This window comes from Littorina saxatilis, linkage group LG3, assembly GCF_037325665.1.
Source record: "Littorina saxatilis isolate snail1 linkage group LG3, US_GU_Lsax_2.0, whole genome shotgun sequence".
Taxonomy (NCBI): domain Eukaryota; kingdom Metazoa; phylum Mollusca; class Gastropoda; order Littorinimorpha; family Littorinidae; genus Littorina; species Littorina saxatilis.
This window is the reverse complement of record NC_090247.1, coordinates 36,721,029-36,742,518: the sequence shown is the minus strand read 5'-3', so window position 1 is coordinate 36,742,518 and position 21,490 is coordinate 36,721,029. Positions and strand designations below refer to the sequence as shown.

The following is a 21,490-nucleotide window of genomic DNA, read 5'->3' as shown; positions in this document are numbered from 1 at the left end:
GCAGGAGGAGGACACTGGACTAGAAGAAAGGTTGTATACCAAACAACACGAGTGAGGTGGGGTTTTTCTGCGATTGCAACGGGGTGTTCTAAAATTGTTAAGTGTTGAACAACAATTGCTGACAGATTTTTTTTAAAGATACTCATTACTGAGAGGAGAGGTTTGGGGTTGGCACCTCTTTATGTGTGAGTGCTTAGACTACTATGATTGTGCTTGTCACATTTCTGAGTAACCCCATGCCTTGTTTTGCAGGTGGGCAGCAAAAGGTGAACATTAAGAGCAACTCTGGAGTTCCTGTGGTGGTCAGTGGTGCAAGCCCAAGCATGAAGGTCAGTAAATAGTGCCTTAGGTTCTTTACGTTTGAATACCAGGATGGGATATATATACAGTGAAAACTGTCAAATACGGTCACTTGACTTAGCGGACACTCGCAGAATACGGACAGTCAGTCTCGGCACGGACTGCTTTACACTGTAAAACACCTGTACGTTACGGCCACCTCGGCATTACGGACGCGGACACGTATTTTGGGTCCATAATAAGTCATATACCTGCTAAATACGGACATCCACAGCAAGCTGGGAAGTTCGATCGACGAAGAAGACGATAAATCGATCAGTGAGTGTTTTAAGTCGACGCATTTGATTGGCTGCTAGAGTTCCAAGGCAGCCAATCCAACGCGTGGAACGTGTTCGGCGGAACGGAAGTGAAAGTGTATGAGTGAATGTATCTTCTCTTCGAAAGAGTGATTCGTGTTTAACAAGATGGCAGCAAGAAATTCAAATTCAAGAAAAGGAAGAAATGCGCTGACTTTAGAACAAAGGATAAATGTTGTCAAACAACTGGAAAGTGGGAAATCATGCCAAATGATTGCACAAGAGCTTGGGTGTGGGAGAACGCAGATTTCGAAAATCAGCGTCGATCGGGAAAAAATAATGAAGTTGTGGGAATCGGGAGACGGACGTGCTGACCAGAAATGGGTTTCGAAGAAGACAACCGAATACGAAGAGCTAAATGACGCCGTGTTCGAGTGGTTTTCAACCAAACGTGCAAATCACATTGCCATCAATGGTCCACTGATTCAGGCAAGATTACATTGTATATTTGTTGGTCAAGTATGAAGACAGTTGTACTTTTTGATTAACTTGGTCAGGTGATTGTTTTCTTGTTGGTCAAGTAAGAAGACAACAAATAAACCGCTCTCGCTGGACCTCCATGCTTTGCAGTCAGAGCAAGATGAAATAAAATGTTTAAAAATATTTGTGGTTGAAAAGTCTCCATAAGAATACATTCAATAAAAACAAAACTTTTTAACAATTTAAATTTATACAGTTGATATGATAAAAAGCTTTTAAACTTGTTTTACAACAGTCAATATTAAATGTTTCTCTATTTAATCTAAACAGCTTCTGTTTTTTCTTATAAATGTACATGTGCAGTACTCTCTCTCTCTCTCTCAACTTGACTCTGTCGCGTTTACTTGCACCTGTCTAATAAGGACACCTGCAGAATAAGGACACTTTTGTCTGGTCCCAAGGGTGTTCTTATTTGACAGGTTTTACTGTATGTGTATTTGCACTCAGTACTTTTTTTGGTCAATATAAACGGATGAAATGTCCACATTATAAACGTCTCTCAGCTTCAGAGGGGAATCCCTTCAAAAACCTTCCCTTATGCCATCCCTGCAGGTGTTTCTATAGAAGTTATAGCTTTACTGTGTGCATTTTGTTTTAATCTGCTCTTGTAATAGAGAGTTGTTTAGCTCAGAAAAGCTGTTCAAGGTTATGAGTAATAACCAAGCATGAGGCTTCTCATAAAAGTGAGAAGACCATCTGCATATTGTGAAAGTCATTTGTTCTGTTGTCCCATTGAAAATTCAGTGCCACCTCTTCCCTTTTAATATAATTGGAGCTGACTGTTCTCAACTTACCCTTCCTCAACTTCCTTATGAGGATCAAACATACCCCCCCCCCCCCCCCCCCCCCCCCCGCAGGTTAGGGGGAAGAATTTACCCGATGCTCCCCAGCATGTCGTAAGAGGCGACTAACGGATTCTGTTTCTCCTTTTACCCTTTTTAAGTGTTTCTTGTATAGAATATAGTCAATTTTTGTAAAGATTTTAGTCAAGCAGTATGTAAGAAATGTTAAGTCCTTTGTACTGGAAACTTGCATTCTCCCAGTAAGGTAATATATTGTACTACGTTGCAAGCCCCTGGAGCAAATTTTTGATTAGTGCTTTTGTGAACAAGAAACAATTGACAAGTGGCTCTATCCCCTCTCCCCCCCCTTTCCCCGTCGCGATATAACCTTCGTGGTTGAAAACGATGTCAAACACCAAATAAAGAAAAAGATCAAACATACGAGAAAGACTTGGTAAATTTCATGACCAAAATTTTAAACTAGTTCCAACCTCTAACTTTTCACCAAGGAACAAGATGTTAATACGGTCTTGGGTCCTCTAGGCAAATGGAGAAAAACAGTTACATTTACAAATCATAACTATAATCAATATCTTCCCAACCAATCAAGATGACACCAAAATCAAACTCATTAATTACAAACACTTTCCGTGAATGACACAGTCAACAGGCACAGGACCGGTACAGCAGCAGATCATCATCCAACCCCCGCCCCCCAAGCAGGTGAAGAACAAGTCACTGCTGTGCAAGCCCTTCACACAGACCAAGGCCACCTCTTGTCGCCCACACACACAGACCAAGGAGTGCCAGACAGGTGAGAAAACGATGATGAAGGGGGAAACAGAGAGCACAAGTGGTTGCACGAAACAGTGCTCAATTAGTTGGGAGTGGGACCCAAGCACTGGTTCGGATTGATTAAAATCTCAAGCATATCTCAAATTCAATCAATACAAATTACAACCCAGCGTTTGGTTCCCTCCTTGCTGGGCGCTTTCTCATGTTCGCCATTCTTTCGGTTGTGTGGTGTGTTTTTAAAAGAGGAGCGTATTTTATTTGATGATGCCTGGCCACACTCGAAGACTTAGGGTTGCATGACAGGTAAAGAAGGGAAAGACTTAAAGGTGCATGACAGGTAAAGAAGGGGACATGAGGAACTAACTGCCATAAGTGATCCTCACCACAATGGCTTCTGCAAGGCAAGACCTGTGTAACAAATTCCAAGAGACATGTGAACCTCAAAACGATGTGAATATAGATGAGACCAAAGTGTCTGCCTCTCTGAAAAGAAAGGCTACTGTTCTGACAGTATGAATACCACTCCAGAGAGCCAGATTTGCAAAAATGAGAACATGAGTGCACATGGGAGTTTCAGCCCATGAACACAGAAGAAGAAGAAGAAGCAATAACGATATGTATCTTTGTTGCAACACTGATGGGGAAAAAGAGGGTAGTGGTGGCTGTTGCTACTGATTCAAGGGGTATGCAGGAGAAGATGAGAATGAGGAGGAAAAATCATTCCTGGTGAAATGTTTCTACCAGTGAAAAAATGGTGCTGTTTTCCATTGCTGCTCTCAGTACTGGGCGGGGAGATAGCTAAGTCAAAAGTGGCGCTGGCTTGAAACCACTTTGTCGCTATGGCTAAGCCGTTGGAGGTCTTAAATAAGTTCATACAGCTCCCTCTAGTATCTGAGTAACTTGCTGTGGGGAAAGTGGGATGAGATGCCTTGCAGATACTTGTAAGCATTTTTCAAGTCAACTCTGAACCCCCTCTTCTTCTTCTTCTTCTTCTTCTTCGGCGTTCAAGTGAACCCCCTCAATGTCCTGACACAAAGTTGTGTGGTTCACCACATTTTTGCAGACACTTCAGATAATCACGGTGCACTCTTTACTGATCTTTCTTCACTGCCAGAACTCTTTTTTTTCCTTCTCAATATTCAGCATTTTAGTTGCTTGTCGTTGAACCCTCTCAATGTCCTGACACGAAGCTATGTGATAACAAATTTTGAAGACACTGAGACAGTCATGGTGTAGATTTACTGACCTTCCTTCAATGCCAGAACACAATTTTGTGAATACTTTCCTTTTCTTGGACCTGGAGTCAGTTATAGTTTCTTGGTGTGTCCCAGACAACATCCAGCTGGGGTATGATGCTGGGGTGACAGACGACATGGTGAGACTCACGGACAGACATTTCCCCTTCCCAATACCGGCCACTGCAAGCAAACTGAACCCACAGAAGATGTGCAGAGTGTGTCGTAAGAAGCATAAGGTGCGCAGAGACACTCGCTATTTCTGTCCGGACTGCCCTTCCAAACCTGGCCTATGCTTCCCCGACTGCTACAAAGATTACCACACTAAATTTGTGTACTGGCAGTGAAGGAAGGTCAGTACACCATGACTGTCTGCAACATTTTGGGGGTCAATTTTGTTGTCTACAATGCTGTTTTCATTGCTTATGCTTGTTGGAAGGGGTTGAATTCTTGCAGAATGCTTGTTCTTGTTGTTGTTATTGTTACGCTTGAGGCTTCACAAGGGAAGAATTTTTTTTTTTAACCAAGGAATGATAATGCCTATCCCACAGTATTGTTGGCTCTGAAAAAATTTCAGACACATTTGCACACCCATGAATTCTCTTTGTCCTTCTTCATTGATCGCTATTTCTTGTGTATCTAAAATGAACTACAGTAAAACCTGCATCTAGCGGACCCTTATTTCGGCGGACACCTTAGCATAACGGACAATTCAAATGAGGACGGATGTATTTTACACTCAAAAACACCTTAAAAGAGCGAACACCTCAAAGGCGCGGACGCGGACACCCTTTTTTGGTCCCGATTGGGTTCGTTACTTGTCAACAACGGACAAACCCTTGAAGCAGACATCTTTTAGCAGACGCTGGTCCGCCATCTTGGTTCTGCAAATACAATCTCGCTGGCGATGTGAACGCGCGAGAAGCTTATTTTGTAAGCCAATGACAGCACTTGAAAGAAGTTGATTTTTGTATGGTGCATGCTCATTGGTCGATGCCGTGAACTCACAAACAAAAACACGGGTTTCTACTTTCTGTACTGTGATGCATCTTCGTCTCATCCTTCGTCTTCGTCTCATCATGCCAAAACGAACATTTTTGACTTTAGAAGAGAGAGTCGATGTCATAAAGAAATTGGACAAGGGGCTGTCCGTTCGAAAAGTTGCTGATGAGCTGAATAGCGGAAAAACTCAAATTTCCAACATAAAAGCTGATCGAACACAAATTCTCAGTCAGTGGGAATCCGGTGCCAGATTGACGGCAACATGTGTTAAGAGAAGAAAAACAACCTATGATGAGTTGAACGAAGAACTCTTCGAGTGGTTTTCAACAGCTCGATCAAAGAATCTTCCCGTGAATGGCCCATTGCTTCAGGTCGTAAGAAACCGATTGCCCCTCTCTCTCTCTGTCTCTCTCTCTCTCTCTCTCTCTGTCTCTCTCTCTCTCTCTCTCTCTCTCTCTCTCTCTCTCTCTCTCTCTCTCTCTATTGCTCGCTCGTTCTCTCTCTCTCTCTCTCTCTCTCTCTGACTTTTTCCGCAAACCCCAGTGATAAACTTACTGATTGTGGTTTTGTACATACATGTTGCAGACTATCCTTGAACTTTTTCTCTTTCTTTGTCACTTTCTGCATGACTAATGCACAGTTTGGAATTTTTATTAACAATTGTTTTTCTGAACATCAAGTTTTGGTTTTCATTTTTACATTTAGTCAAGTTTTGACTAAATGTTTTGACGTAGAGTGGAAATCGAGACGAGGGTCGGATTAAAAACAAGCTCTAAAAATTAAAAATATAAGAATTATGATCAAAATAAAATTTTCGAACTCAATTTAAAAACACTTTTATCTTATTCCTTGTCGGTTCCTGATTCCAAAAACATATAGATATGATATGTTTGGATTAAAAACACGCTCAGAAAGTGTGTGTGTCTGTCTGTCTGTGCGTGTGTGTGTGTGTAAAGCGATTCAGACTAAACTACTGGACCGATCTTTATGAAATTTTACATGATAGTTCCTGGGGATGATATCCCCGGACGTTTTTTTCTTTTTTTCGATAAATGTCTTTGATGACGTCATATCCGGCTTTTTGTAAAAGTTGAGGCGGCACTGTCACACCCTCATTTTTGAGTCACTTGAGAAAAAGTGACTCTATGTAATCGGTCAGTGTTAGTCTGTCCGGCCGGCCGGCCGGCCGTCCGTAGACACCACCTTAACGTTGGACTTTTCTCGGAAACTATCAAAGCGATCGGGCTCATATTTTGTTTAGTCGTGACCTCCAATGACCTCTACACTTTAACGATGGTTTCGTTGACCTTTGACCTTTTTCAAGGTCACAGGTCAGCGTCAAAGGAAAAATTAGACATTTTATATCTTTGACAAAGTATCTCGGAAACTATCAAAGCGATCGGGCTCATATTTTGTTTAGTCGTGACCTCCAATGACCTCTACACTTTAACGATGGTTTCGTTGACCTTTGACCTTTTTCAAGGTCACAGGTCAGCGTCAAAGGAAAAATTAGACATTTTATATCTTTGACAAAGTTCATCGGATGTGATTGAAACTTTGTAGGATTATTCTTTACATCAAAGTATTTACATCTGTAGCCTTTTACGAACGTTATCAGAAAAACAAGGGAGATAACTAGCCTTTTCTGTTCGGCAACACACAACTTAACGTTGGGCTTTTCTCGGAAACTATAAAAGTGACCGGGCTCAAATTTTATGTGAACGTGACTCATTGTGTTGTGAATAGCAATTTCTTCCTGTCCATCTGATGCCTCATATAATATTCAGAACTGCGAAAGTGACTCGATCGAGCGTTTGCTCTTCTTGTTTCAATCAAATTGATTGAAATTTTGGCAAAGCAATCTTCGACGAAGGCCGGACTTTGGTATTGCATTTCAGCTTGGTGGCTTAAAAATTAATTAATGACTTTGGTCATTAAAAATCTGAAAATTGTAAAAAAAAAATTTGTTTTATAAAACGATCCAAATTTACATTCATCTTATTCTTCATCATTTCCTGATTCCAAAAACATATAAATATGTTATATTTGGATTAAAAACAAGCTCTGAAAATTAAAAATATAAAAATTATGATCAAAATTAAATGTTCGAAATCAATTTAAAAACACTTTTATCTTATTCCTTGTCGGTTCCTGATTCCAAAAACATATAGATATGATATGTTTGGATTAAAAACACGCTCAGAAAGTTAAAACGAAGAGAGGTACAGTAAAGCGTGCTATGAAGCACAGCGCAACCGCTACCGCGCCAAACAGGCTCGTCACTTTCACTGCCTGTTGCTCTAGCGGCGGACTACGTTCAGTTTCATTCTGTGAGTTCCACAGCTTGACTAAATGTAGTAATTTCGCCTTACGCGACTTGTTATTACATGTAATGACAGAAAATGAAAGAACTAAACATGCATAGACACTCTATTTACATTTATATATAAACATGCACACATACATACATACAATAAAACTACATGTACCACTAACAAACAATCATGTAATTTATTTGGCTGTTGTTGGTTTTTTTCCAAAAAAATGTTAGCGCATTCATATTCATAAGAAAGGACACCTTGCTACAAAGGACAGTGGTAAGGCTCCCCAAGACCGTCCTTTGCTCGCAGGTTTTACTGTATATATATTCTTGCGTTCTGTTGCAGATGAAGTGAAGGAGAAACCAGCGTTGGTACCTATACCGGTGCCGATTTACCTGCCAGCTCCCATGGCCATGTACACAGCTCCTGCCCCCACACCCATCTTCATCCCCATCCCCATCCCTGTCCCCATTTTCATCCCCACCACGCGCAAGTCTGCCAACGGCATCTTGAAACAGATCAAAGTAGGTGGAACAGAGCTATTCCAACTTGTCAGTTGGGGTTCTTCTCTTCTCTCTCTCTCTCTCTCTCTTTCTCTCTCTCTCTCTCTCTCTCTCTCTCTCTTTCTCTCTCTCTCTCTCTCTCTCTCTCTCTCTCTCTCTCTCTCTCTCTCTCTCTCTCTCTCTCTCTCTCTCTCTCTCTTCTTTTGTTTTGATTGCTACTGTGAATGCATGGCATTAAGGAAAGTAATTTGTATGATTTTGTTTGTTTGTATTGATGAAGAGATGGCAAGGTTTTGATCCACGTGACATTTTGATTGTGCTTCGCTGTGGAATTCAACTCAAATCTCTGCTAAATCAAACAAAGAAGAAAAATCAGTATGAGAATGGAGAGAGCAAAGAAAGCTCACAAGCTCAAGACTTACTTACTTAGGCCCTTTGCCCCCAGCGGAGCATAGGCCATTGAACAAGCTCAAGACAAGTGTCATAATAAGACTTCTGAATCATTCACCAACTGTATTTTGTCAAACATGAACTATACAGGAAGAGTGTGGTTTACAGGAGATTCAAGAAAAGACTCCCGCAGACCCCTTGGAGGCCGAGATCCTGATGATGGCTGCTGCAGTGTCTGCTGATGGCAAACACAGCTCTGACAGTGACACTGAGGATGAAATGATGCCAGAGATCAATAGTGAGTGGGTGTGTTCGCTGAACTGACCAACACCTGTCTGTCTTCAGGGCTCCCAAATCTCTGCAAATTCACAGATTTCAAAAGGGCGGGGATGTAGCTCAGTCGGTAGCGCGCTGGATTTGTATCCAGTTGGCCGCTGTCAGCGTGAGTTCGTTCCCACGTTCGGCGAGAGATTTATTTTTCAGAGTCAACTTTGTGTGCAGACTCTCCTCGGTGTCCGAACACCCCCGTGTGTACACGCAAGCACAAGACCAAGTGCGCACGAAAAAGATCCTGTAATCCATGCCAGAGTTCGGTGGGTTATAGAAACACGAAAATACCCAGCATGCTTCTTCCGAAAGCGGCGTATGGCTGCCTAAATGGCGGGGTAAAAACGGTCATACACGTAAAAGCCGTGGGAGTTTCAGCCCATGAACGAACAAACAAACAGATTTCAAAGAAACTTAAAACATTCTAAACCAAAAATATACTTAGATGTGAATCATATTTCACCATTTAGAATTAAAATTTCAAAACGCCCCAAAGATTTAGGGATTTTTGCTCCTCTTCGTTGGGAACCTGTGCTTTCTGTGTGAGTGTCTGTGTGTAGGCACATAACTTGAAAGTTATATTTGTTACTCGTTGTTGTTGCTGGGTTTTTTCCCCTCCTTACTCGCTGTTGTACTTTCATCATACTATGATGCTTTATGTGGAGTAACTGAAGAGAAAGAAACACCAGTGATGGTTTGAAAGTGCTGAATCTCTCTGTGATTTTTTACTGATCTTCATTTCCTCATTGATTTAGTTTTGAAGATCCTGCCTTATCTGTGCAAAAACGATACTCAGTACACAATCTCTCAACAGAGTCCAGGAAGCGAGCATTGCCTGCTCCAGCTGACGATGACGATAACGACGCAGACATAATGCCGCTAACGTCCAGCAAGGAGGAAGAGGGAGGAGAGGAGGACATGATTTCCATGGCGCTCAGAATGGCCGAGGAAATGTCGGGGCCTATCACTGATCTGGAGTCTGCTGTGGAGGCCGTGCCTGTTAACACTGGTGGGTCTCTCTTTATCTCTCTTTGTCCCTCTCTCTCACTCTGTCTCTCCTTCTCTATCTCTCTTTCTCTAACTCCCTCTCACCCTCTCTCTTTCTGTCTCTGTGCCAATTAACACTGGTAAGTTTCTCTCTCTCTCTCTCTCTCTCTCTCTCTCTCTCTCTCTCTCTCTCTCTCTCTCTCTCTCTCTCTCTCTCTTTTTTTTTTCTCTGTAAATTTGCCTACCACTGTAGACATGTGTTTGTGCAAGAGATGACTTTATTTTGTTCAAGCTTGACAAAAGGAAAACGAAAGAGAAGAATATTGAATCTCTGTTGCCTTAACTGGAACAGAGGGGGGGCAAATATAGCCAAAGACATTGAAAAAGGTGTTCAACTCGGTTTGCAAATGAAACGAGAGAGGGGAAAAAGTTTTACTGAAGATGCAAATCACATCCTTCTCTTTAGCTTTCAAAAGGATTAAAAAAAAGATGCACACACACAAAAACTGACAAACAAAAACCCGAAGACCACAACCAAGCTTCTGCTTTGGCACCCTCATTCAGATTTGTTCATCTGATTTTTTTCTTCTCCAGAGCGGCCTACCCAACCTACCAGGGCCATCACACCAGAAACGATCCACCAAGAAGAAGAGCTAAACCTGGCTCGCAATCGTCGAGGTGCAAAACGCGGCGGAGGCACTACTGCACGCCGTGGGGCGGGGCGACCAGCCAAACGACAACGCATGCAGGTACCCCCACCAGAACCAGCCTCCATGCAGCACGACCCCCCAGCCCCACCCGTCCCCCCTGCAGATGCCAGTTACCACCTCAAGTTCACCTATGGTGTGAACGCTTGGAGGCACTGGGTGCTGTTTAAGAACGCTCAGATTGAACGAAACGCTAAGCCTGGCAGTGGGCGATTGCGGCTGTTCAAGACGGACATTATGCAGTGTACGGCGGACGAGCTGAACTATTCCTTGTGCCTGTTCGTCAAAGAGGTTCGGAAGCCAAACGGGGAGGAGTACTCCCCGGACAGTATTTACTACCTGACCCTGGGTGAGATTTTCTGCTTTCATGTGTAATAATATTAATAATAATAATAAATAGCTTTTCTATAGCGCTAGTCCCAGCAATTGGCTCCAGGCCTTTACAATTTCATTCTGAAACAAACGAGCAAAAATGTAATGAGCATACAAGTAACTTAGGTAAAATAACAACAGTGGAATACATTAAACCTGAAGTGGTCATGACCTGGAGTTACAGTGATGGGGCCAGGGGAAGAACACCCAGCAAGAAACTTCAAGTTGCAACCTTTTTCCAACACAAAGATCACAACAGTTTTGAGTGTGATGTTGTAGTTTCTGTTTCACTTGGGGATTTGGTTTGTTTAACAATTAAATTACATATTCTTACTCCGAGTCACATATTTAGCATTGACGCAGTCGAGATGCTAGGTTGACTGAAAAACGCTATCCCGTCTATAGTATAAGGGAAGCAACCCAAGCAAAAAAGTAGCAAGCTTGCTACCCTGGGTTGCCTCCCGTAGCGTGCATCACGCCACAGATCTCGTACCCGATACGAGACACCCTCATTCGACATCTTTCAGCCAGAGAGACAGGTCGTGCTTGATTTCGCTCCTAGGCCGGTTTTGCTGTCTGCTTGACACCTACCGGCCTCGGCTCCCCGTCTGCTCATAGCTGTTTCTAGCGGTGAGATTGTTCCTTTTTGTTGTTGTTTGCATTGTCATTCTGCTGAGAATTTTTCCGTCCGCGGACTTACGAATTTTGCTCAGTAGTTTGTTGCTGTGGCCGCCATTTTGGTCGCCATTTTTCGCTTACACGTGGTGTTTTTTGCTGGTTAGTTTGGGTCCGTGCTACGGACTTTGAGCGTTTACCAGTAGCATTGGTAGCTGCTTGTAGCTGGTACGTTAGTGCTAGTTTATTCTGCTGAAGTTTTACGTCCTAGAGACTTGTGTATTTTCAGTAGTTTGTTTTTCTCGTGTGACAGCATGTCTGATAGTGAGAAAAGCGAGCGGCTAAGGCCGAGGTTAGGGGCAAAGGCCCTGTTAAACCTAAGTCCTCGGCTTCCACCTCTTCTGCTAGGAACCCCACGGTTCACGTTTCTGACCCGAAGACTAACTTCGTTTTTCCTGTGCCTATTTAGACTCCGGAGGAAACTTCGTCTGGCTCGCGGGCGGCGGGTGTGGCCGCTACCACGGCCGTTTCTACCCCTGTACCTGCGCCGGAGGCTGGCGCTCTTGTTGCTAGCCTTTTGTCTTCTTTGATTCCAGAAATTCGGACGCTCGTTCGTACAGAAATGTCGCGGACGGACCCTGTTTCCAGCTCTGCCTCCCTCCCGGGGGTGTGCGACCCTCGGTCGTTGGCTTCCTTTGTTCCTGATCACCTGTCCAGCCTGCTGGCTTCTGTGATGGCTCTGGAGTCCGTGCACAGGGAGGCGTTTCTCTTCTCGGCCGGCGCTCGGTGGCTTCCGCTTGCGGGAGTGCACCTGAGCAGGTCCCTTTGGGGATACGGTCGACACAAGGTATGTGCTCGCAGCAGCCGTCCGCGGCAGCTGCACTTCCGGTTCCCGGAAGTAGTGGTTCACTGGTTGCGGACAGACCATGGTCCCCTCCGGTTCGAGCTGCGCTTTACGTAAGCAGTCGTTCGCGGCAGCTTCCTTCCGGCTCCGGCCGGAAGTGGTGGTTCACTGGTTGCGGACAGACCATGGTCCCCTCCGGTTCGAGCTGCTCTTTACGTAAGCAGTCGTTCGCGGCAGCTTCCTTCCGGCTCCGGCCGGAAGTGGTGGTTCACTGGTTGCGGACAGACCATGGTCCCATCCGGTTCGAGCTGCGCTTTACGTAAGCAGCCGTTCGCGGCAGCTTCGCTTCCGGCTCCGGCCGGAAGTGTTGGTTCACTGGTTTGCGGACAGCCCATGGTCCCTTCCGGTTCGAGCCTTGCCCTGCTACAGCAGCCGGTTCCGGCAGCTGCTCTTCCTGCCTGGGCAGGAAATGTAGGTCAAACGGGTCGTGCACAGTCATCTGTCACTTCCGGTTCCGGCCTAGGGCTTCCGGGTTGTGGCTTGCAGACTCCTCAGCACCAGCTATGGCATAGTTCTGCTGTTGCGTCTGCACTCCCTGCTCCTCCCGGCTTTTCCGGTTCGGTTCCCGCTGCTTCCGTTGTGTCGCCGGCGAATTTCGAATACGGTGGTTCTCCTGGGCATACAGGCTTTTTGCCTCTGTTGGGACAGCAGCAGCCACCCACTTCGGTGGTGGTTGCTAGCTCCTCTCTTCAGCTGCCTTCGGTTGTTGGTGACTCTCATCTTCCTCTTAGTCAGGGGTGCGAGTTTCATCGATGGCTAACAGGATGGGCGTTCGGCTTACGGCCTTCCCTCGCAGCGTCATTTGTCGGGTTCTTTTGGCTATGAGCCGTCCCCTTCAGGTGGCGTTTCGGACTTCGGGTCCGTGTGCGAGGAGCAGCTGCCTTCGGCGGCTCTGGCCAGCTTCCGAATTTACGTCAGCAGTCGTTCGCGGCAGCCGCTTCCAGCTTCGGCCGGAAGTAGAGGTTCACTTGCTAGTGCACAGACTACTGTCACGTCTGGTTCGAGCCTCGTCCTATGACAGCGGTCGCCCGCGACAGCTGTTCTTCCGGTTCCGACCGGAAGTGTAGGTTCACTGGTTAGTGCACAGGCTACTGTCACGTCCGGTTCGAGCCTTGCCTTACGTCGGCAGTCGTACGCGACAGCGGCACTTCCGGTTCACGGAAGTAGTGCCTCGTTGGAAGGTGGACAAATAATGATCCCATCCTGCTTGAGCGGCGCTATACGTAAGCAGTCGTTCGCGACAGCTTCTCTTCCGGCTCCGGCTGGAAATGTTAGTTCATCGGCGTGTGGGCAGCCCATGGCCCTTTCCGGTTTGAGCTTTGCCCTTTGCACGGCAGCCATTTCCGGCAGCTTCGCTTCCGGCCTTGGCAGGAGGGTAGGTCAAGCGGGTAGTGCACAGGTTACTGTCACTTCCGGTTCTGGCCTACGGCCTACCTTTGGGTTCCGAGCTTCAGCTCGTAGGTGGCTCAGCACCAGCTTTGGCATAGCACTGCTGTTGCTGCCGCACTTCCGGCTCCTCCCGGATTTTCCGGTTCAGTTCCCGCTGCTTCCGTTTGGTCGCCGGTGAATTTCGAACAAGGCTTGCCCTATGGGCATACAGGCTTCTTGCCTCTGTTGGGACAGCAGCATCCACACACTCCGGTGGTGGCCGCTAGCTCCTCTCTCCCACTTTCCTTGGTTTTTGATTCCTCTCATCCTCCCCTCAGTTAGGGAATGAGCACAATCGATTGCCAACAGGAAGGACTTCGGTTGGCAAAGAGGAAGCAGCTACTTCTGGTTTGAAGAATCGCCCTTTGTAGCTTTTCGCCTTTTTGCCTTTTCGCCGAGCCCCCCTCTTCGACAGGGGGTGGCCTCCGGCGTCGGTTTCGTTGCTGGTTCCTCAGGGTTCAGCTTCGGAGCCGGCATCGGAATGCCTTGCCGCTCCTGCGCAGGCTTCCTCCTTTGTGCCCTTAGCGGACCAGAGGAAGTTGCCTTGGCCAGGGTCGTCTCGTAGCCGCCTGTTGGCCTTTCCCCGTCCGCGTGCACCGTTTCCGGTCACGCCGGATCTTCTTTCGCTTCTTACGAAGCTGTTGAGGAAGGATTCGGTTCTGCCGCTCTATGGGCAGAATCTCCTATTCTCTGAGGAAGGGGGCTGACAACTTTTGGAACTCAGTTCCATTTCCGAGACTCTCCTGCGGGCGCTTTCTCGCGCTCTGGCAGATTCCTTGGCGCCCTTTCCCCTTAGTAAAGGGCAGGACGCGGAGGAAGTGTCTCACTCCTCTCCACACTTACTAGGGTGAACGAGGCACAGATGAGGCTGTCCTCTCTGCACTATTTCCATGCGGTCTCGTGCGGAAGGGACTTGTTTCTTGCCCACTCCCGGTTTTCTGAGGAGTCGACAAGGAACATTCTCAGTTCGTCATCCTTGGTGGACGGTCTCTCTCCGGCAGCCTGGCCTCTCATGCCAGAAGCAGGGGATTGAGACCAACAGAGAACAGCGGTTCCCTTCTTTTGAGCTTCTATTTGAAAGCAGCAAAAGCAGGCCGCTCCTAAGCAGGCTATACCTAAGCGGACTCAGCCTAAGCGGCCTACGTCCTCAGCTCAGGTGAGATTGTTTCTTTCACAGCCGTCATAGGTACGCTGGGTTTTTGAAACAACAGCCGGCCTTAGGGCTTCGGGGTTTTAGCCTCGGCGGGAGCAACAGCCATTTCATCCGTTGGAGGTGGTGGTTGTTGCTTTCCTTGTGCTTGTGGCTTCGGGCTTCGACATTCTTTCTCTTTCCCAGCGTATGGGTGCTGAGAGGTCGATTTCCGTTTAAAAGGGGGTTCTGCCTTTGGGCTTCCCCGTTTTCTCTTGCCACGAGCTTCTGGACTCGGTCCAGGTTTGTCTTTCGCCGAGTCTGACTTTGTCTTTCTCTAGCGATCAGACGCGTTCTGGTGTTTCGTCCAAACTTAAGGTTCACTTGAGTTGGCCTCGGAAGTAACATTCAGATTTTCCTGAGGGTGCATTGTCTGGGCATTGCATGTTTGAGAAGTCATTCTTGGCTTGTCACTTTTTCTCAGGCTTTTTGGCTACTCCTCCCCTTTTTGGGCAGAGGTCTAGCTAATGTTCCAGTTTTCTCGGTGCTGGCCTCTAGGCCAGCATCTTTTTCGGCGGCCGAAACTTTGGTTTCTTACTGTGCCTGTGTACTTTGAGTACTTTGGTGCAATGGCCGGCCTACGGGCAGCAAGGCTCTCGGCCTTAGCCTGTGTTATAGTCTCCTGCCTGTCGTGTTGCGACTTTGGCAATTGGTTCTTGTGACTGCGGATTTCGTCTCTTCCTCTTCTCCATCATGCTTGCATGATGTGAGTTGGGACGATTTCTGCTGGGTTGGGCTTCCGGCCTGGTCACCCCCTTTTTCACTTGCAACTATGACTATTACTGAGTTTTGCTCATTGAGTTGGACCCGGGTACTTGATACTCAGGCGTCTCTCTCTTTCCGGTTTGGAGTTTGGTCACTCTTCCGGAGCTGACTGTTCTCTCAACGGCCTTTTGGGCCTCACTCCATCCCAAAGTTTTCTTACTTTGGAATGGTTGCCTTATGGTCTCCGTGAGGGTCGGTCCTTTTCAGGGCTTAGCCGGCAACCTTACGCACGGATCTTTTCCAGGCCATTAGCATTTCCTTCCATTTAAGGGGGGGGGGGGGGGGGCAGCTTGTCCTTCCCTCTACTTGGTCGGGTTTATCCAAGACTGGGGTCCTTTTCCGGACTGTTTTACGGTTCAGAAGATTGGAAGAAGTGCTGGGCACAGCTTACTGGCTCTCTGAGGTCGTCTTTCGCATTTCTTGCCTGAGAGACATCTCGGCTGTCAATCAGGGTGGTTCTCGGTCCGTTTCTGTCCTTTGGCAGTGGGCCAGTTCCTGGCAAGGGTTTAGAGTGAGTCAGTAGTTGCTTTCTCACGGGATCCTTTCCTGACTTTTGGCAGTGGGCCAGTTTCTTGGCAAGGGATTTTCTTGCCCTCCGCCTTGTCATAGCTTATGCTATCTTTCCCTCGGCTCGGCCCGAGCTCATTTCCAGGGCCTGGGCCTCCTCCTTGGCCTTTTTGGCCTATGGGGTTTGGATGATGTCCTGCGCACAGCTTCTGGCGCTAGGATTTTGTCTTATCAGGTTCTGCAGACATTGCTGCCCTCTGTCAGGATGGGTCTCGGCCTATTCCTTCCTTGGCGGCAGCTGGCTTTTGTCTCTCCAGAACTTTAGAGTGAGTTTGAACTTTTTGATCTTACCCACCACCTTGTTGGAGTTATCTGCTAAATATGTGACTCGGAGTAAGAATATGTAATTGTAATTTAATCGAAAATTTTTAATTAAATTTTCATTTGATTAATATACTTACCCGAGTCACATAGGTAATTCCCTCCCACCTTCCCCGCTTTTAGTTTCTTTGTATTCTAGAAGTCGAATGAGGGTGTCTCGTATCGGGTACGAGATCTGTGGCGTGATGCACGCTACGGGAGGCAACCCAGGGTAGCAAGCTTGCTACTTTTTTGCTTGGGTTGCTTCCCTTATACTATAGACGGGATAGCGTTTTTCAGTCAACCTAGCATCTCGACTGCGTCAATGCTAAATATGTGACTCGGGTAAGTATATTAATCAAATGAAAATTTAATTAAAAATTTTCGATTTCATCCTATGTATAATTTTCCTCCTTATTGTTATCATTACCAGCAGCTGATTTGAATAAATAGCTTGTCTGTCTCGTCGGCAGTTCAGCCAAAATAATCATTTGTTGGTCTTATTTTGTGATAGTGACAGAAGCTGTGACAGCAAGTCAGAAGTTCTTGTTTAGTCATGGTAGTTCACATGGTAAGATGATAATTATTTTTTTTAGCTGAATGCAGTTATCAGTTTTGGAATTGGAGTTGGAGTTTTGAAATAATCTGTTTGTGTATTGAGCTGTAATGTATCTCTCAGCTACTTAACATCTTTTTATCAATTGCAGGCATTCAGCAGTACCTGTTTGAGAATGGCCGCATTGACAACATCTTTGCTGACCTGTATTATGAGAGGTTTACCGAGTGTTTGACAGAATTACTGTCCAAGTGTCAGCCAAAGTTCAATGCATCAGGTACGCAAGTTTTTTCCTAACAGTTTCATTGAGCTTTTTTCCAGCTTATGAAGATAAAGAGTACAGTTTTTGGTTCATAAGGGTATTCCTTGCTTTGGGATGACTATTGTAGGGAAGCAAATGTGTCTGACGGGCACAGTGGCCTAGTGGATAAGACATCGGTCTCCTAATCCGAAGGTCGTGAGATTTTTCCGATCTCTCAGGTAAACTTATGTGAGGACCTGCTAGTGCCTTATCCGCCTACGTGTGTACATGCAAGCACAAGACCAAGTGCGCACGTAAATGATCCTGTAAACTGTGTCAGAGTTTGATGGGTTATAGAAACACGAAAATACCCAGCATGCTTCCCCCGAAAGCAGCGTATAGATGCCTGAATGGCAGGGTAAAAATGGTCATACTCGTAAAAACCCACTCATGCAAAAACATGAGTGAAAGTGGGAGTTTCAGCCCACGAACAAAGAAGAAGAGAGAAGAAAATGTGTCTGATCGAAAGAACTTGCAAAGACAAAACTGACAGACAGTGCGGGGCGGGGATGTAGCTCGGTCGGTAGCGCGCTGGATTTGTATCCAGTTGGCCGCTGTCAGCGTGAGTTTGTCCCCACGTTCGGCGAGAAATTTATTTCTCAGAGTCAACTTTGTGTGCAGACTCTCCTCGGTGTCCGAACACCCCCGTGTGTACACGCAAGGACAAGATCATGTGCGCACGAAAAAGATCCTGTAATCCATGTCAGAGTTCGGTGGGTTATAGAAACACGAAAATACCCAGCATGCTTCCTCCGAAAACGGTGTATGGCTGCCTAAATGGCGGGGTAAAAAACTGTCATACACGTAAAATTCCACTCGTGCAAAAAACACGAGTGTACGTGGGAGTTTCAGCCCACGAACGCAGAAGAAGAAGAAGACAGACAGTGCAAGTCACTGAAATCTGCTCAGAGTTATTTTATTATACAAGTTATTTTATCAATGTATGTATACTCTTAAGAACTGCTTAATGACAGGTTCAGATTAAAGGATTGCAGATTTAGCTGCTCAAGAGACAATTTAGCTTATCTCTCAGACAGCTGTGTCTCATAATAAGAACAGAGGAGAAGATGAAGATTTGGAAACATCTTTTGGCATCAGTTAGCTTTTATCTTGTTGTTTTTCCTGGGGTGGTGTGCAAGAGAAAGTACAAAACTTGATGGGACACAAGGACTGGTGTAGATTGATTGAAATCACAAGCAAGTCTCAATTGCAATAATTCCAACCCAGCGCTTGGTTGCCACCTAGTTGATTACTTTCTCGTGCACACCATGCATGACCTGGTTGGTCATACATGATGTTTGTAGGACTAGGAGTTGCGTTGCAGCACATGTTTCTTTTTTGTAACTGCATACTCTGAGAAAACAGTGCAAAGTGACTTCATCACAAAATGTATACATGTTCAAGAAACCATCTGGGGGCCCAGTAGCTCTGTTGGTAGAGTACTGGACTTGTGATCTGCGAGTCATGGGTTCAAATCCGGGCGGGGCCGGACACAACTCAACTTTATGTGCAGATCAGAGACGGTATCCATACTCCCCCCCGCGTCACCACTGTGGCACGTAAAAGACCTCGGTCATTCTGCCATAAGTGCAGGTGGCTGATAATACCTAATTAAATTACATATTATTACCCAACTCACATATAGCAATTAACTCTAGTTCAGTGCTGGTAACGCTGTACGTGTTCCCCTTGGTAACAAGGGAGACCACCCTAAAAAAGAGTGATCCATCCCATAATATCAGACCGATGCCCGGTCCGACATCCGTATGCGTGCGCATACGCCGCCATTTGTATCATTCTCTCTCAGCGGTTCAACTGGGTAGGACGCTCCTGATGTACGCTCCTGCTGTCTTCAGCTTTTCGCCAGAGTCTTTTGCTTTGGCTTCTCCCCTTGGTCGCCGCCTTTACTTTACACCTGTACCTATGCTGTGTGGTGAGATCTTTCCGTTTTTGTTGTAACTTTAGCGACGTTTTCGTCGCTCGTGTGTACTTGTGAAATTTTTCTGAAATTGTTTTCTGTGAAATTTTTCGTGAGTTGTTTGCTATGGCGGAGGCTGCGCTTGTTGATAGCGCTAAACGGAAGCCTAGTTCGAGGCAGGTAGCTGACGTTACGCCTCCGAAAAGAAGCTCAAGGAGAGATAAGGGCGCAGGGAAGTCCGCGTCTGTGTCATCTGAGTCAACTTCTGTTAAGTCTCCCGTGTTAGCAGACGTACGAACAATCTTCCGGTCAGACTTGTTTACTTTCTGACAAGAGTAGTCGTTCTGGTGTAGCTTCTTCTGCTTCTGTTTCGCCTGGCTGCCCTGGGTTAGCGCCAGCCGACGTTGCTTCTTTATTGTTGACGCTGAGCTCTCAAGTTTTCGTCATTAGCGTCTGGATTATCTTCCACTCGGGAGGAATTGTGTGCGCTTCCGTCGGGTGTTTCTGATGTTTTTTCCTTAGCCAAGATCCGGCGGTCGCCTGCAGTTCCGGCTTCGACTTCCGCTAAGCCTTCGGCGACTGTGACTCGGGCGGATGTCCATGCTTCGCAGGATGGGGGTACCGACTTGGTGTCTCTCCCGAATGTGACACCAGTACAAGGTATGTCTACACCGCTTGCCGGTGTGCGAGCTCAGGGGGCTCTCTCGTGCGTTGGAGGCCGTGAGAGTTCTTATGAGCAGCGAAAGGACGAACGCCTCCGTACGTCTCTTAATGAGAATATCGGGGACCGTTTTAGTCCTCTTCCGCCCAGGGGGCAGGAAGTGGTCGGTTCTGCCGACGATAAACTGTCTGATGTTCTGCCTCCTGGCTCTGAGCTTGATCTCGAGTCGGAGGGTAGGGCGGATGACGGGGATGCCTCAGTGGTAGAGGATTCCCAGCCTTGAGAGACGGACCGCGGGTGTCCGTCTGTAGGTCAACCTCCTGCGTCTGGTTTCCAGCAGGGCGGTGTGACTGAATAGGCCGCGGTGGCCTACCTGACTCGATGGCGAGCAGGAAGGCTAACGACACCCAGCTTTCTTGCCGTTTTAGTTGTCCAGCGCAGTGACGTGGGCTAACGGAAATGGCATTTAAGTTATTGGTGACTCTGGGGCTGACCATGGGTGTCATTCTGGGGTCACCTACCTGACTACGATGGCGAGCAGGAAGGTTAACGAGGGTGCGTCCATGGGATGGACGACACCCAGCTTAACTTGCCGTTCAAGTTGTCCAGCGCAGTGACGTGGTCGGCGGAAAACGGCATTTAAGTTTTGACCGGAAGGGGTGGTTGAGAGCAGGGCGTAACTGACTCCACCTCTTTCCGGTTCCGACTTCTGGAAGTTCGGAGGAACAGGATGTTCTCTTCAGCTTTCGGGGATCGTTGTCCATTGCCCTGGAGTTGGCATATGGCCACGTGTAGCCGGGTTCTCCGGTGAAAGTGGTGTACGTTCGCGCGAGGAATGTAGCACGCATTTTCGTGGCTGGGCAACGTAAGCTTCCGCCCTGGGGGCAGGAAGTTGTTGGGCTGGGTGTTTCTTGGATTGGCCATGCGAGTCTCTCTGGGGGTCACCTTCCTGACTTTGACACCGAGTAGGAAGGTGATGTTTGGAGAGGTGTCCACGGTGGTGGATGACACCCAGCTTAACTTGCCGTTCAAGTTGTCCAGCGCAGTGACGTGCGCAGTGATAAACGGCATTTAGGACTTGACAGGAAGGAGTGGCTGAGGAATATTTTTGCCTCGTCCACCCCTGCCTTTGTTCGACGACTTCCGGAGTTCGGAGGAACAGTAAGTTCACTTCCGCGGCCGGGAATCGTCGTTCATTGCCCTGAAGATGGCATATGTCTTGTAGTTTTGACTTCCGCTTCCTCCCGGGGGGCAGGAAGCGAGCAGTAAGGCTGGTTCCTTGTTGGATAATTTGAGTCAAACAGGAAGGCAGCTTCCGGATTGCACGGTTGTGCTTGACGGCTGTTCAGATGTAGGTGCTTCCGCATTAACGATTAGCACTGTATTCAGGTTCCATTTCAAGTTAGCAAGGGCAGTGGCGCTCGCAGCTGTAATGGGTCGAGGTTCTATGGAATCTTCCGGTGTGTTTCTATACAACCGGTTGGTTCTCATGTTTACTAATCCACGGCCGGTTTCGCTTCCGCTTTTGCGGCTGCGTCTTCCGGTTACAGGATGGGACAGCCTTCCACTGTTAACACTGCGTTGGTAGTCGGCACTTTTCAGCTTTTGGCTTCCGGTTCCGTTACTGCTGTTCCTTTGCTGTTATACAGGCTGTATCCACTTCCCCTTCCAGTCTTCCAGCTGGCATGGGACAGGTGGATGGAGATCTGGTCATGGAGTTCTGGCGTTT

At 46.9% G+C, this 21,490-nt stretch overlaps 1 protein-coding gene across 1 annotated transcript in view; it reads left to right on the top strand.

The window, feature by feature from the left end:
* LOC138962266 (zinc finger MYM-type protein 2-like) overlaps nt 1-21,490 on the top strand; it is a 50,157-nt gene that overhangs the window by 12,008 nt on the left and 16,659 nt on the right. The window contains exons 10-16 of the mRNA XM_070334013.1: nt 253-329; nt 2,582-2,732; nt 7,617-7,795; nt 8,333-8,462; nt 9,306-9,500; nt 10,073-10,534; nt 17,033-17,158. Coding sequence (XP_070190114.1) covers nt 253-329; nt 2,582-2,732; nt 7,617-7,795; nt 8,333-8,462; nt 9,306-9,500; nt 10,073-10,534; nt 17,033-17,158 — 1,320 coding nt within the window. The remainder of the gene's footprint in view (nt 1-252; nt 330-2,581; nt 2,733-7,616; nt 7,796-8,332; nt 8,463-9,305; nt 9,501-10,072; nt 10,535-17,032; nt 17,159-21,490) is intronic.